We start from the raw sequence: 17,852 nt of genomic DNA, 5'->3' as shown, positions 1-17,852 counted from the left end.
GACTGATCTCCTTCATAATGGACTGGTTGGATCTCCTTGCAGTCCAAGGGACTCTCAAGAGTCTCCTCCAACACCATCGTTCAAAAGCATCAATTCTCTGGCGCTCAGCTTTCTTTATAGTCCAACTCTCACATCCATACATGACTACTGGAAGAACCATAGCCTTGACTAGATGGACCTTTGTTGACAAAGTAACATCTCTGCTTTTTAATATGCTGTCTAGGTTGGTCATAACTTTCCTTCCAAGGAGTAAGCATCTTAATTTCATGGCAATCACCATCTGCAGTGATTTTGGAGCCCAGAAAAATAAAGTCAGCCACTGTTTCCACTGTTTCCCTATCTATTTGCCATGAAGTGATGGGACCAGATGCCATGATCTTCGTTTTCTGAATGTTGAGCTTTAAGCCAACTTTTTCACTCTTCTCTTTCACTTTCATCAAGAGGCTCTTTAGTTCTTCACTTTCTGCCATAAGGGTGGTGTCATCTGCATATCTGAGGTTATTGTGGAATCCAAAAAAATGGGAACAAATTAACTTATTTATTAAGCAAAAATAGAGTCATAGATGTAGAAAACAAATTTATGGTTGCCAAGGAGGAAAATAGGGGGTGAGGGATAAATTGAAAGATTGAGACTAACATAAACACAGTACTACATATAAAATATATAGCTAATGAGAACCTACTGTATTACATAGGGACCACTTGTCTATATACTCTGTAATGACCTATATGGGAAAAGAATCTAAAGAAGAGTGAATGTAAGTGTTTGTATAACCAATTCACCTTGCTGTACAGCAGAAACTAACACAACATTGTAAATTAACAATTAAAATTTAAAATTAATAAAAATTTAAACAAAAATTGAAATAAAGAAATGTGTTAGGGAAAAATACACATAATATATAATCCTACTTTGGAAAATTTTTGCTTGTTTTAATGTTTCTTAGCTATAAGACCATCCCAAAGTACTAAAATAACTCTCAAGAGTGACTCAGTTTATGCCTAACCAAAATATTGATGATGATGAAACAGCAACACTTCAGAAGTTTTAACTACCCATCACATAACACAAGGCACACCCTGCTAATTATATCTCTTAAAGTGAAGTTAGAAGTCCAGACTATGACACATTTACTTTGCAAGGCAGAAGAATTGAAGGTAGTGTGAGTCCCATGCTCTTCTGGACCTAGAATTTAAATACTAATTGATACCATTGGAAAACTGCTTGATATTTTTATAGTGCAGTGACTTTGCAAGCAAAAATTTTCAAGATTTTATATGATTTTTAAAAAATCAACTCAGATGTTTGGAATTTGGATTGCTGCACTTTTATTCTTTGGCAAATCACCAGGTAAGACTCATAATTTATAATTTCTTTGAAACAGAGTATATTGACATCTTAAATGTAATTGACATGGACTTTGAAATCTTGGCTCTGTTTATATTTTATTCTTCATAAAATTATCTAAAGGAAAATGCACCAGTTTCATAATAATGAATCTGATGAGCATATGAAAAGCAACTATTTCCAATAAAATAAAAGTCACTGGACAGTCTTGTACTGGGCCTCCAGCTTCATCATTTAGTAGCTTTATGGCCTTGGGCAAATAATTTATCCATTGAAGTCTCAGTTTCTTCACTTCTAAGATGAGTATGTAGCATACATATTTCCATTTTCAGTACCTGATTCACAGTAGATGCTCAATAAATGTTTGAATGAATGAATGAATGATTAATGCTGATTGGAAACTCCACAATGATTTTTTCCCTTTGTGTCATGATCTTACACATTAGCTCAATATTAATTGACTTCTGAACTTTATATTGTAGACTCCTTATGTATTGACATTACCTATGTAGTACTTATTGGTTTCTTTTGTTCTTACCACCCTGCTTCAACACTGTATGTGTAAGCAAAATAAAAGTTAGTTGATGCATTTTAGCCAAAATAGAATCAAAGGATTTCAGTGTGTTTTAGTCCCTGCTCTCCAGCTCTCCTTATGGAATAAAAAATAAAGGGATGGAACCCTTGTTAGTTTTAGTATATGCCAGGAACTGTGCTCTATTTTCCATGATTTTCCTACCCCAGGACAGTTCCAGTTGAATGCTGAAAGCAGATTAATGAGTTCCAGAGCAGAATTAAGAAGTGAGTCAAGTATGCCCTGGTCCATTTTCTTGTATTGTCACATCTCTTCTCAGTGGTATCTCCTCCGTCTAGAGTTCAGAGGCCTTCTTGCTATCTTTACTCCCAGCCCATCCCTCAAAATCCTCTCTGAACAAGGATCCGAATACATTTTTCTTTTAAATCAACAAATACAATTGCCTGCTATGTGCCAGGTACTGTGTTAAGCTCTGGAGACCCAGTTGTGATTGGTAAGTTCCCTATCCATCAGAAATATGTGTTTTTCAAATATTTGCTTTTCAGTAGGGAGTGACTTCTGTTTAGAAGCTCACTGAATTAAGCACAATGTATAAAATGGAAGTACCAGAAGACTGAATACAAATAGACTCTATGAAAAATTGAATAGATGCGATATAGTTTACAAAACAAATGTGATATGGACTCAGTTTTTAAATTATGGCAGCTAAGATGTGTATGTATACTAGAAATATATGTAACAAATTTTATATTACTATTTTTAAAAAAGCATCTTATCTGGCAGCTAACTCTCCTCAGTCCCCTCCTTACCCAGTTTAAATGCTATCAGTCATGCTCATTCCTTGGTGTGCACACTGGACTTCTCTGCTGCTCTTGATTCACTTGGTTCAACCATGACCCTGATTAAATCTGACACTTTGCAATGTTGTGACTGCACTTGTACAGTTGAATATGCCTGGAGAAAAACACATACCGTGCTGACTGTCTCACTGTGAAATCATGGTTATTAAACTAAAGTGGAGCATGAATCTGCCAAGCCATCATATTTGGCTTCCCTGGTTGTTTCATTTTCCCAGGCTCCTGGGTTACTTCATTCTTCTCCTTTCTTCTCCCCTCTACTCAAACCTCCAGTGCCTTCCTGCCCACTAATACTCTTGGCCGATAGGCTTGTTTCCTATTTCAAAAAGAAAATAGAAATAAAAAGAAGAGTCCCTCCATAATTTTCCAGTACCACACTGAACCCAGTTGCCTTCATGTATTTCTATAGTAAAATCTATGTATTCACATTAAGTGGAATAAAGAATATATATGGCTTTAGACCCATTTTTTTCCTGCCAAATGAGTTTGCTGAAAACTGAAAAACAAAGGAAAAAATAAAACCCCACTTTTTTCCTCAAAGACTTTTAGATTTTGAACTTGCAGACTAAGGTGTCGTGGACCTGCCTCTCCCCACACCCCCACCCTGGTTCTTCAGTTCCGTTCAGGGCAGCCCCCTCGTAATTCTTCATCACACCAGGTGTGCTTATACTGCTTCCCTCTGCCTGGAATGCCTCCCAGGAAATCCACAAAGTTTGCTCCTCACCCCCTCCAAGCCACTTTTCTTAGCTAGGTCTTCCCTGGCCACTCTATTCGGATTGTAACCCCTCCTGACATAAACACACATGCACCTTCACCCCTGTCATGTTTTGTGTTTGTCCCAGCACTTGCCACACTTAAACATATATCATATTTTATTTATTCTTATTCATTGCCTGTCTTCTACCCCACCCTCCCACTCCCAACTAGATTATATACTCCATGGGTGCCTGAACTACTTTTTCCATTGCTGAGTGCTAAGTGCTGAGAACCGCCCCTGGCACATAATAGGCACTCAGATAAATACTTCTTGAATAAATTAACGAGCCTATTTTCCAGCTTTTTTATGTCATTGAAAAAAGCTCTACACGATACCATAAAGAAAAGACTCATTTAGAAACTGAAAATTAGGGAATCTGGTCTCATCTCTTCATGGCAAATAGATGCGGAAACAATGAAAACAGTGACAGACTTTATTTTCTTGGGCTCCAAAATCACTGCAGATGGTGACTGCAGCCATGAAATTAAAAGACGCTTGCTCCTTGGAATGAAAGCTATGACCAAGCTAGACAGCAAATTAAAAAGCATATAGATTGCTTTGCTGACAAAGGTTCGTCTAGTCAAAGTTATGGTTTTTCCAGTAGTCATGTATGGATGTGAGAGTTGGACCATAAAGAAAGCTGAACTACGGTGGTGGAAAAGACTTGTGAGAGTCCCTTGGACTGCAAGGAGATCAAACCAGCCAATCCTAAATGAAATCAGTTCTGAATATTCATTGGAAGGACTGATGCTGAAGCTGAAATTCCAATACTTTGGCCACCTCATGTGCAGACCTGACTCATTGGAAAAGACCCTGATGCTAGGGAAGATTGAAGGCAGGAGGAGAAGAGGCTGACAGAGGATGAGATGGTTGGATGGCATCACCGATTCCATGGACATGAGTTTGAGCAAGCTCCAGGAGTTGGTGATGGACAGGGAAGCCTGGCGTAGTGCAGTCCATGGGGTCACGAAGAGTCGGGTCCTAATGAGCAACGGAACTAACTGAACTGAGGCGGCTCAGCAGGTAAAGAATCTGCCTATAATGCAGGAGACAAAGGAGACGGGAGTTCCATCCCTTGGGTGGGGAAGATCCCCTGGAGGAGGAAATGGCAACCCTCCAGTATTCTTACCTCAGAAATCCCGTGGACAGAAGAGCCTGGTGGACTACAGTCCGTGGGGTTGCAAAGAGTTAGACATGACTTAGCAACTGAGCATGCATGTCAATTTATGATTTCTTAACCAGTTAAAACTAGTTTCATATAATGTGCTATATTTCAGGTGCTCCTTAAAAGAACTTTTAGGTCAAAGAGGAAAGAAAACATTTCAATTGAAAAATATAGCAAAATATGACTCGAGAATAGAAGAAACTATAAAAGAACAATTAACTTTGAAATAAAAATTTAATAAAAATAGAGGTTAATGCATTAGAAAAACAGGAAGAAAACAATATAATTGATAAATTTATGTGGTGGTTGCTTCATAAAAGTGAGAAAAAAATAGGAAGCCATGTCATAGGAAGCATGGCAGTTTTAAATAAACAAAGGGAAATAACCATGATGTGAAAGACATTTAAATGACTACATTTGTATAAATTTATGCTAAGAGAACTGAAACTCTATATTTTATATCAAAGTAAATCTCAGATAAATGAACATTTAAAAGTAAAAGAGTGAAACAAAAAAATTGTGAAAACAGTGAAATCATTAATGATCTTAGAGTGAGGATGGTTTTTCTAAACAAGAAAAAACTCCAAAGCCATAAAGGAAAAGATTGATTATGTGGTTGAATAAAATGCAAACTTCTATATGACAAAAAGTAAAATCTATTAAACAAAAATATATAACAACTAGAATGTCTTTGCTAAATATCTGAGAAAGGGTGTAAATATTTTTAACTGTTCAAAGAGTTTTTAAACATAAATAAGGAAAAATAACCTTTTAGAAAAATGTGCATAGAACATGAAAATCTCACCTGTTAGACAATCTGCAAATGCCAGAAATACACAAAAAAGATGTTCAAGTGTATAGGTAGTTAAAGAAATGCAAACTAAAATGGCAAAAGTTGGTGCATATGGCAATTTAAATGTGCACACCCTTCTGCGGTAGATTTTAGTTCCCCCTTATTTATTCCTCCCCCGCCCCGAAGTGTTCCCCAGAGCCACCTTTGTCCACAGGACATCGAACAGCAGAGAATAGTGCCAAATCTGAAGACCTGCTGAAAATCTGCCTGGTTCGGCTGTTACATCCATTTCCTCGCCCCAAGAGTGCCGAACAGGGTCTGTTCCTTAAGCTTGGATGCTGTAAAAAAGGAGACTGATAGCTCAGAGCCACATCCAACCTAAAACCATTGCAGCCAGAATACAACATGAACAAGAAATGAACTTAATTTTTATAAGCCAGTGAGATTTGGAAATCATTTGTTACCACAGTGTGACCTAGAAAAAGCTAATTGGCGACATACCTCCCAGTTCTGTTTAGTGATAGATTGACCTGCATTATGGTTCATTTTTGCTCATGAAACATTGAATAAGGTGATCACCTTTTCTAAGTCTTCCTTTCATCACACATGGCACAGAGGGATTAATCTGTTTTTGCTGTTTTAATTATTATTAATATAAGACAGAGAAACCAATGTGGACATAATTTGGTGGAAAAGTACTCTTCTTTTTACTTTTGTGACTTTTTTCTTATTACAAAGGTAATTTGTATTCATTATTGAAAATTTGAGATCATAAATGAATAATATGTTGGGACAAAACAAAAACCATGCTAACACCATTGTTAATATTTTGGTGGAGTTCCGTTGAATTTTATCTTTTCCCTCATACATTTTAAATGAAACTATATTCCAAGTAGTTCACTTATCTGTCTTTTCCCACCAACATTATATCATTCTCACTTTCTTTAAAAAGTTTCATTTCAAATTCTTTGTAAATATTTAAATGGCTAGATAATTCTATAATTTTAGAACTATATCCTTTGTTATTTAGGCTATTTAAATCACTGGCCCAATTTCAAGTTATTAATTTTATACCAAATGTATATTTTCAATAGCTATTAGTCTTTCCATTTTTCTCCTAAATAGTTTTAATAGCTTATGATGTTGATAAGTTATTGTGTGTTAGTCGCTGTCATATCTGACTCTTTGCGACCCCATGGACTGTAGCCCGCCAGGCTCCTCTGTCCATGAAATTCTCCAGGCGAGAATACTGGAGTGGTTGCCAGTTAAATCACATATAATTTCTTAACCACATCTAATTTCTTCAACTTTTATGCACTTTCTGCTGCCCTATGGGAAAAGGGCTTGATGACCAGTACCCCTGGTAAGTTACAAACATAGAAAACAAGGAATATTTACAATCTTCATTTTTAAACCCAAACTCTCTTTCCTTTACTGAATAACGTAGTTGAGAACTTAGAGTGTTGCAGTGGTAGACACGTGTGGGGGCGTGGGGCATGAAATGCAAAAACTAAGGCAGCTGGACTTTCTAGGAATAGATGGTTGTATTAGAAAGCTATTATCCAATATGAAATCATTGGTTCAAATTGGAAGGGAATGTATACGTGCTTTAAGAGGAAAAACAGAATGGATTCCAGGCAGGAGAAATATTGATTGAGACACAGCACTGTTCTAGGGATATATTGAAGAAGGCACATGTTCACACTTCCGACAAGAGGAAATAAAGTCAGCCAGAGAATCCTGGAAAACAGAAATGGCACACAAAAGGCATAATCTGAATGTGGAGCCAGATGAAGTGACACTGACCTGGAGTAATTCGTGTATTGTGAGAAGTAAGAGTTCATTTGAATATTCTCCTTTGAAGGGAATGAGTATGTGAAGAGTGGAAGTGCAGAGAAGGAAATAGCATGCCAGCTAGCTCTGAAGGGAAGAAATATTTATCTAGTCATAGTAATATAAATTTGGTTTATTGATTTTCAATTTTTTAGAGTCACTGTACAGATAAGGCAGGGGTGATTTAATTATCATCATATAACAAGGACTGAATATTATCAGTCTTGACAGTAATGAATGTAAAATTGCAGTGGACAGATATCAGAGATGGAAGAGAGGCAGCGATGCAGAGGCAGTATCTCTTCAAACTTTGTCTTGCAAAGGTATGGAGTCAAGTTATAAGGAATATGAGGTCTGCATCAAGACCTAGAAGATGGCTATCTAAGCTTACCGTGGAAGTTAAGAAATGGGCTGAAAACAGTGTTAGTGACTATACTGGAGGAGGAGTGGAGACAAAGTGGAGAGCAGGCTACTGAGCTGTTGTTCCTCAGCTGCAAGTCACCCTTGCTTTGCCAACACTGAGAAATGGCAAACACAGTTCACTGCTTGAGTCCCTTCCAGAGAGGCACTGTCAACAGGGACTCTCAGTTCAGTTCAGTTCAGTAGCTCAGTCGTGTCCGACTCTCCGCGACCCCATGAATCACAGCACTCCAGGCCTCCCTGTCCATCACCAACCCCCGGAGTTCACTCAAACTCATGTCCATTGAGTCGGTGATGCCATCCAGCCATCTCATCCTCTGTCGTCCTCTTCTCCTCCTGCCCCCAATCCGTCCCAGCATCAGGGTCTTTTCCAACCAGTCAACTCTTCACATGAGGTGGCCAAAGTATTGGAGTTTCAGTTTCAGCATCAGTCCGTCCAATGAACACCCAGGACTAATCTCCTTTAGAATGGACTTGTTGGATCTCCTTGAAGTCCAAGGGACTCTCAAGAGTCTTCTCCAACATCACAGTTCAAAAGCATTGATTCTTCGGCACTCAGCTTTCTTCACAGTCCAACTCTCACATCCATACATGACTACTGGAAAAACCATAGCCTTGACTAGATGGACCTTTGTTGGCAAAGTATTATCTCTGCTTTTCAATATGCTATCTAGGTTGGTCATAATTTCCTTCCAAGGAGTAAGCATCTTTTAATTTCATGGCTGCAGTCACCATCTCCAGTGATTTTGGAGCCCAGAAAAACAAAGTTTGACACTGTTTCCACTGTTCCTCCATCTATCTGCCATGAAGCGATGGGACCAGATGCCATGATCTTCGTTTTGCGAATGTTGAGCTTTAAGCCAACTTTTTCACTCTCCTCTTTCACTTTCATCAAGAGGCTTTTTAGTTCCTGTTCACTTTCTGCCATAAGGGTGGTGTCATCTGCATATCTGAGGTTATTGATATTTCTCCCGGCAATCTTGATTCCAGCTTGTGCTTCTTCTAGCCTAGTGTTTCTCATGATGTACTCTGCATATAAGTTAGATAAGGGTGACAATATACAGCCTTGACGTACTCCTTTTCCTATTTGGAACCAGTCTGTTGTTCCATGTCCAGTTCTAACTGTTGCTTCCTGACCTCATATAGGTTTCTCAAGAGACAGGTCAGGTGGTCTGGTATTCCCATCTCTCTCAGAATTTTCCACAGTTTATTGTGATCCACACAGTCAAAGGCTTTGGCGCAGTCAACAGAGCAGGAGTAGATGTTTTTCTGGAACTCTCTTGCTTTTTTCATGATCCAGCAGATGTTGGCAATTTGATCTCTGGTTCCTCTGCCTTTTCTAAAACCAGCTTGAACATCTGGAAGTTCACGGTTCACATACTACTGAAAGGGGAACTCCCTGGGTCGGTAGGTGCCCAATATGCTACTGGAGATCAGTGGAGAAATAACTCCAGAAAGAATGAAGGGATGGAGCCAAAGCAAAAACAATACACAGTTGTGGATGTGACTAGTGATAGAAGCAAGGTCCGATGCTGTGAAGAGCAGTATTGCATAGGAACCTGGAATGTCAGCTCCATGAATCAAGGCAAATTGGAAGTGGTCAAACAGGAAATGGCAAGAGTGAATGTCGACATTCTAGGAATCAACGAACTAAAATGGACTGGAATGGGTGAATTTAACTCAGATGACCATTATATCTACTACTGTGGGCAGGAATCCCTTAGAAGAAATGGAGTAGCCATCATGGTCAACAAAAGAGTCCGAAATAGGGACTCTAGGGTGACTCTAAGTCTCCAGGAGACAGGGGGCTCCTTCCTGTTTGCGTCTCGTTCTGGTCTGTCTGCCCAGCATCAGCTTTTCACTCCACACAAACAACCATCCATGAGTAGCAGTCGTTTGAAGACTTTCCTTGTGGCTCAGATGGTAAAGAATCCACCTGCAATGCAGGAGACCTGGGTTCGATCCCAGGGTTGGGGAGATCCCCTGGAGAAGGCAAAGGGCTACCCACTCCAGTATTTTGGCCTGGAGAATCCCATGGACTGTACAGTTCATGGGTCACAAAGAGTTGGTCACGGCTCTCGGACATTCAGTCTGCACAAGCAACCATCCAGGAGCAGGGCAGTAGTTTACATTTTCCTAATACTCCCAGAGCCAGATACAGGCTGCCTGCTCAAAGACGCCAGCCTCAGGCAGCTAGCACCCCCGCCTCCGAGGCCTGCATACTAGTGCCAACCCCGCCACCTCTTCTGTTTCTCTTACCAGCCCTTCTGCTAGGAGTCACTCCCTGTAGCTCCTCCTTCCCTCTTCAGGCCTCCGAAACCTGATTAGTAACAACGTGTTGTGTTAACTCTTACAGTTAAAGTAACTAGAGTGGTTTCTGCTTCTTGCCCTGGATCATCCAGGAAATAGGTAGATTAATTAAATCCTCATTTAGATCATGTGTGATTGATGTTGATAAATCAAAACCCAGTAGTGTAAGCACATTATTTAGAGACATGGAGGTAACCATAAGAACTGTAGACATGTTTAAGTTGTTGCCTCTGGGGAGAGGGTTGGGTGTATGCGTGGGCAGGTGAAAGATCAGCACATATTTTTAGTGTACACACACTTCTTCAAATAAAAATATGTTTTAATTTCCTCTCATCTATATTTATATTTAATATATAAATGTTATATATTAAATATAAATATAAATAAATTAATAAACATACAATAAGCACAATATAATAATATATAATAAAATATATTAATTAATAAATATATCTCATCTATATTTACTATGGAATCTTATTCTTCGGGAATGAAGCAAAACATCATTTCCTAAAACTATCAAGTTAAAAAATAGTGGACTTGAAAATCGAGATTTATTTAGTATATTTTAGGTGAAGTCGCTCAGTCGTATCCGACTCTTTGCGACCCCGTGGACTGTAACCTACTAGGCTTCTCTGTCCATGGGATTCTCCAGGCAAGAATACTGGAGTGGATTGCCATTTCCTTCTCCAGAGGATCTTCCCGACCCAGGGATCGAACCTGGGTCTCCTGCATTGGAGGCAGACGCTTTAACCTCTGATGGTAAGGGATAAAAGAAAATCCTCAAATTCAAGTTGTCAGATAGCTCTAACCAATATTAATAAATAATCATAAACTGAATAAATTATCAATTTTGTGAATTGAATAACAGTAATTGAATAAATCATAATTATAAATTAAGATAATAATTGAATAAGTTAAACAGTATGAAATAAAGTTTTTAAAGCATTTATTTATATGAAACAAAAAAAACAGTTGACCCGTTTATTCCAGGCCCACAGCCCCCCTGCCTCTGGCAACCCCCAGTCTGTTCTCTGTATCTATGAGCTTGATATATCATCATTATCTGATTTGTTTCATTTAGCACAATACCCTCGAGGTCCATTCATGTTGTTGCAAATTCCAAGATTTCGTTTTTTAATGGCTGAGTAATGTTCAAATGTATAAATGTATATTCTACAATTTCTGTTCATCAGCTGATGGAAACTTAGATGGCTTCTCTCCTGTTGCTGTTATAAATAATACTAAAATGACCATGGGTGTGCACGTGTCTTCTGAGATTCGTGTTCTTATTTTCTTCAGATAAATAGCAAGAAGTGGACCTGCTGGATCATATGGTAGTTTTATTTATTTATTTATTTGAGGAGTCTCCATACTACTTTCCATAATGGCTGTGGTGGTGATTTAGTTGCTTTGTTGTGTCTGACTCTTGTGACTCTACGGACTGTAGCCCACCAGACTCCTCTGTCCATGAGATTTCCCAGGCAAGAATATTGGAGTGGGTTACCATTTCCTTCTCCAGGGGATCTTCCCAACCCAGGGATCAAACCTGTGTCTCCTGAATTGCAGGCAGATTCTTTACCGCTGAGCCACCAGGGAAACCTGGTGAATGTATATATGTAGTATAATGGCTATACTCATTTATATTCCCACCAACAGTGCGTGAAGGTTGCCTTTTCTCCACATGATGCCAACACTGGTTATTTTTTTTTTTATAACAGCCATTCTAACAGTCTGAAGTGATATTTCATTGAGGTTTTGATTTGTATTTCCCTGATGATTAAGCTGTGGGCCTGCCATATATGGCCTTTATTGTGTTGAGGTATGGGCTTTCCAGGTGACACCAGTGGTAAAGAACCCACCTGCCAAAGCAGGAGATGTAAGAGACGCAGGACATGTATGATCTTTTTCATGTAGTATTGAATTCTGTTTGCTAAAATTTTGTTGAGAATTTTTGCATTGATGTCAATCAGAAATAATAGCCCCTAAGTTTCTTTTCTTGTGGCATTCTTGTCTGATTTTGGTATTCAGGGTATTACTGGCCTTGTAAAATGGATTGGAAGAGTTCTCTTCTCTGCTATTTTTTGGATGAGTTTGAGAAGGACTGGTGTTACTTCTTCTTGGAATGTGTGACAGAATTCACCAGTGGAGTCCTCTTGTCCTTTTGTTTCCTGGGAACTTTTTGACCACTGATTCAATCTCCTTAGTAACTGATCTGTTCAGATATTCTACTTTATCATGATTCAGTCTTTGTAGGTTGTGTGTTCCTAGAAATGTATCCATTTCTTCTAGGTTGTCCAATTTGTTAGCATATAATTGTTCATAGTAGTTTCTTATGATCCTCTGTATTTCAACAGTGTCAGTACTGGGTTCTCTTTCAGTTCTGATTTATGTTTTTGAGTCCTCGCTTTCTTTCTTGGTGAGTCTAGCTGAAGGCTGGTCAATTCTATCTTTTCAAAGAACCAGCTTTTAGTTTTTGTGTTCATCTATAAATGAAAGTATAAGGTCATAGTGAAAAATGAATTAGAGTCAATGAATGAAAGAAATGATCAAGACCTAGTTTCCCCCAAACCTCTCATTTTAAAGATGAGTAAAGTGAGCTCCAGAAAGAAGAAACAGTTAAAACTGAATGAAACTTTGCTCTCACTTATACTCTCTACAGGGATTCCTAAGTGGTGCTAGTGGTAAGTAATCCACCTGCCAATGCAGATAAGAGCCACAGGTTTGATTCCTGGGTGGGGAAGATCCCCTGGAGGAGGGCATGGCATCCCACTCCAGTATTCTTGCCTGGAGAATCCCATGGTCAGAGGAGCCTGACTAACTACAGTCTATATGGTCTCAAACAGTCAGACACAACTGAAGCAACTTAGCACGTAGGCATATACTCTGAAACATTTTTCAGACTCCTGCTGTGTGCCAGGCATGGTACTAGGCTCTGGAGACACAAAGATACCTTTCATCAGGAGTTATAAGTCTTATAAGAAAAAGAAGACCCTCAGGGAAGACGCAATATCCAATCTTGTGCCTCTGGCCCCTTTTAATGAGGACTATCCTATGCAATAGTTCATTTAGTCTTCATAACCAGGCTGTAAGGTAAGTGGAATTATCTCCCTTTTACAAAGAAGGAAACTGAGACTCAAAAAAAGGTAAAATAATTATCCAAAGTCAGGGATGTAAAATGCCAAATCTGCACTCTGATCTGCGGTACTGAAGTCCACATGGTTATGGCTGTGATATGGAGAAGGGGTAGGAGAGGAAGGGGAACGGAGAGCATTTTTTTGAAAAGACTCTCCTTGAGTCACACTTGTTTAAAGATTAATTTCAATAAACCCTCTTAGTGTGAAACACAGCCGTTCTCTGGGCCTGGTTCCTGTAATACTAACACTCTATCTTTTAGCTGCAGGGGAAGAAGTTTGCTATGAAAGGGTGGGATGCTTTAAAGATGGTCTGCCATGGACTGGGACCTTCTCAAGACAGTTTGCAGGGTTACCATGGTCTCCAGAAAAGATAAACACTCGCTTTCTGCTCTACACTAGACAGAATCCCAAAGTCCATCAGGTAAGTTAACTCGCTGCCTTCACACACATATTATTCTAAAATAGAAGATGTCTCTGCAAGTACAGAAGCCATAGATAACCTATTCTGATAGAAACTCTTGAGTTAAAGGAAAACATTTCTTTTTAGTGTTGTGAGCCAGATATTTCTCTCATTATTTGCCCTGGTATTTAAAAACAAAGATTGCTCTGATTACATGTTTCATATGGGGTAAATTTGATATTTTGTTCAAAGTATTAATTGAGAGCCTTCCACATTGTAAGACTGAAGAAGCAGCAATACCTATCATGTACTAAATTGAATAAACAAGACAGTGTCTTAAGTTTATTATACTAGTAGAAATGAGATATGTAACCAAATAACTTTATTGCAGCACGATTTTGGTCTGTGATGTAAGATAACACATGAAAGACTTTGGGAACAGAGAGAGGAAGGGATTACCTTCCCCTTTGGAGTGGGGAAGGGAGCCAGGAAAGACTTTGAGGAGGGTTTGAGGTGTGTCCTGAAGGAAGGGCAGGGTTTTCAAAAGCAAAGACAGGCAAATGGTGTGAACACACACATACAGAGGAGAATAGGGGGTGTTTGATAAATGACACCCACTGTTGGATTAGACGAGGCAGAGGGGAAGTCTTCAAATGCAGAGTGAGTTAGAAACAGTTTTAGAAACAATTTGTATAATTCCTGCCTGGGGAGATGGGCTATTACCCTGGGAGCCATGAGTTCCCATTGTGAGTTTTTAGGAGGCTTTAGGACGTTTATTCCAGCTGCAGTGTACTTTCTGGCCTGGAGCTGGGAGAGCAGGGATTGGGGGTGGGGAGCGGGAGGCATTGCCAGAGCGTTTAGTTCTGTGCTGTCTAGTCACTAGCCACAGCGGCTCCTGAAATAAAGTTAAAAATTCAGTTCTTCAGCTGCGCCAACCACATTTCAAGTGCTCAAGAGCCACACATGACCAGTGGCTACTGTGTTGGATGGCACAAATATAGGACATTTCCATCATCACCGAGAGTTCTATTTGACGGCACTGAATAAAAGCTATAGTGCAATTTGGATCAGACACAGAACTAACCTGAGCCAGAGTAATGAGAGTGAGTACGTTAACAGAAAAATGACATGCTAAACATCGTCAGCTGTCCTGAGATTTCACATATGCATGATAGGAAGAAAAATGACCCTCTTGTCTGAAAAATTTAGGGCAAAACAAAAAGTTCAATTTTTGACAAGTGAAGTTGGTATAGACTATTGGAGATGTTAGCTGTACAACTTGGCAGGCGGTCTGGAGCTACAGAAATACATTCAAAATCTTTTACCCAGAGGTGAATGTTGAAACTCAGCATGCATGAGATCTCAGGGGAGAGAACAAAGTATGATACGAGACCCAGGTGGAGCATCTATATGACGGGCAGGTAGGAAAGGGGCCGGGGAAGGAGCAAAAATCATCTCCAGTCTTTACCTGCATCTATAACCTTGAGGCTTGCTTTCCACCAGACCCGTCACATGCAGGGCAGGTCTCACCGGCCAAGACAGCCTCCTTGTAGGCCTTCACACCCTGCAAGCATAGCTATCTACTTACCAGACTCACACATACATATGTACACATAGCTCTTTACTGAAATATACCATCTGCTGTATAGATTACGGCTCTAGGGAGAACAAAGAAGAAAAGAGAAGACCTTACTTTGAGTACAGAGAAACTTATAAAGAAAATGTCTTCAAAAGTTTGATTTATATAACTGTCAAAAAGCAAAAAGCATTACCCAGCTATAGAAAGGAAATGAAATTCTAATAGATCATACAATATCTTGCAAACGTTTTGCTAAACTGAATATGCCAGACACAAAAGGACAAATATTATGTGATTCCAGTTATATAACATACCAAGAATAGTCAAATTCATAGAGATGGAGAGTAGAATAATATCAATAGTTACTGGGGTCGGAGGAGAGGGTGATGGGAGTTATTGTTTAATGAGTACAGAGTTTTAGTCTGAGATGATGAAAAAGTTCTGTAAAGGTGGTGTTGCTTGCACAGCAATGTGAATGATAGTGCAAGTGAATTTTACTCTTAATGATGGATGAAACAGTGATTTTGTTATGTGTATGTTACCACATATTTTAAAAACGTAATACAAATGTTTTGGGGCACCTCTATCCATTTAGGACATTCAGGGTGAATTTCTCTGCTCAGGACTGACTGTGTCCCCTGATGTTGACCCTCAGCCCTCATAGGACTTGCTGATCCTTTATGCTTCTGGACAGAGACACGCACTAGAACTTTGTAGAGCACAGGCAGTAAGACAGACAGTGACGAAGACCAGTCTTCAGGCAAGGCTGAGCCCAAAGGGCAGTGAAGGGAACATCAGAACACCGAATACTTTCCCAAGAAAGGGGCCATAAAAACAGTGCTTCCCACATCTTTCCCACTCCCTCGCATTTGGAAAGAATCATGTGTGACAACACAGATCTGTACCCGAATGTTGCAACAGACCCCTGAGGGTTTGCTGTTAATGTGGCTTTTAATAACAGCCAGGTTGGAGACTGAGTCACGGTGGGAACTAAAAGCAAGGATCATCACGGGTTTGACCCATGTGCTATACCGTTTAAATTTGATTACCTTTGTTTATGAGGAAGAAGGAAATCAGGCAGTAGCTTAGCAATTGAGGCTTAGCAATTGGGGAGTTACCAAATAAGGAATTAGTACTCAAGGCTTAAGCAATTGGTGAATTGTCAAGGATCAATTTGTTGATGTAAATGGTCTTCTGAGGCGTAGGTCTCAGCTACTTTCCTGGAAGAATAAAACCAACTTCTTTTTTCCCATGAATCTGTGGCTTCTTTTTCTTTCTTTCTTTCTTTTTTATTTTTTAAATTATGAAAGCATAGTATCCGTGACTTCTTAACCTTAAGTGACTCATTGCCATTGGCAGTTGTGATGCATAGTTGCGTAATTACAGTGGTTCCTGTGCCTGCAGCTTTTGTCAAGGCTGAAACATGCCTAACTGGTGACTATTTTTGCCTCACTTATAGGATGGGTCGATTCCATGTCGGTTAGGCTCCATGACTGCTCACAGATAAGAATGATAAGAGAAAACACCCCAGCACCCAGCGAAACATCAATACTCTACTCTCATCTCTAGATAACCTGTTCTGTCCTGACATCCTTTTTAGTTTCTGTCCTTGCGGCATCCAAGTTGTCTTCTTCTGATTCCATGATGCTGTTTGGGAGTTTCCCATTTTCTAAGTTAGTGTGTTATTTTAGAGCGGTGTGCTAGATTGAATGCACAGTGAACAAAGTTGTTCTGTTGCCTTTTCCTACATTAATAAATCCCTAATGGCTTTTGTGACAACAGAAAATGCTTGGATCCCATAATGCTTGTCAGATCCCCATTCTGAGGCTTGTTCGAGGTTCCACTTTTTCAAACTATTCTCATGACAGTGGAAAACTATACGCACTTTTTCTACTAAATGACCTTCCCTAAGTAGAGTTTTTTTTTTTGTGTGTGTGTGTAGAAATAGGAATACAGTATGTATTTAAGGGGCTCCAGCCAGAGTTGAAATGGGCATTGAGTTCTTTTAAATACATAGATAAACATCTTTGCACTTGGATTTGATTATTTAGCAGAGAAGTGCTTCCTAAAAAGCCCCAATACAATAGATTTTATTATCTACATCACAAATCCTTCAGCTGGTATGCATCCCATCAGGAGAAAGCGCTATGATCAGATCACAACTTGAAAGCCCAGTGGTGAAGTGCACGGCTTTAGAGAGAGACCGTGTGGGTTTGAATCTTGCTCCAGGATTCATCAGCTGCAGTACTTTTGGACAAGTACAAATTACACCCCTTCCTAACCTATAAAGTTCGTACCTACCTCACAGCATTGAGAGGGCCAAATGAGCTATTCTACTGGGTATATACAGGGCTTCCCTGGTGGCTCAGAGGGTAAAAAATCTGCCTGCAATGCAAGAGACCTGGGTTTGATCCCTGGGTCAGGAAGATCCCCTGAAGAAGGGAATGGCTCTCCACTCCAATATTCTTGCCTGGAGGATCCCATGGACAGAGGAGCCTGGTGAGCTTCAGAAGTCCATGGGGTTGCATAGTGGTAAACAACTGAGTGACTAACACTTTCACTTTTTCACAGACAACCTATAATCTAGATAGATGCGAGTTTTATCTGTATCATAATTACTGCCATTTGTAAGCCAGCTTGGGATTCTCTTAATTTGTTTCCTCACAGTCTTGGAGAAACTTTAGTAAGTCGTATGATTAATTGTATATACTGTTAAACACA

The 17,852-nt window shown here is 39.5% G+C and overlaps 1 protein-coding gene across 1 annotated transcript in view; it reads left to right on the top strand.

Moving 5' to 3' along the window:
* PNLIPRP3 (pancreatic lipase related protein 3) overlaps positions 1,155–17,852 on the top strand; it is a 41,006-nt gene continuing 24,308 nt past the window's right edge. The window contains exons 1-2 of the mRNA XM_013975218.2: positions 1,155–1,351; positions 13,413–13,573. Of these exons, the coding sequence (XP_013830672.2) occupies positions 1,279–1,351; positions 13,413–13,573 (234 nt within the window). The 5' untranslated portion in view covers positions 1,155–1,278. The remainder of the gene's footprint in view (positions 1,352–13,412; positions 13,574–17,852) is intronic.

Source organism: Capra hircus, chromosome 26 (assembly GCF_001704415.2).
Source record: "Capra hircus breed San Clemente chromosome 26, ASM170441v1, whole genome shotgun sequence".
In the NCBI taxonomy this organism is placed as follows: Eukaryota; Metazoa; Chordata; class Mammalia; order Artiodactyla; family Bovidae; genus Capra; species Capra hircus.
Note: the sequence above shows the minus strand (reverse complement) of the source record. Positions and strands in the feature narration are given on the sequence as shown.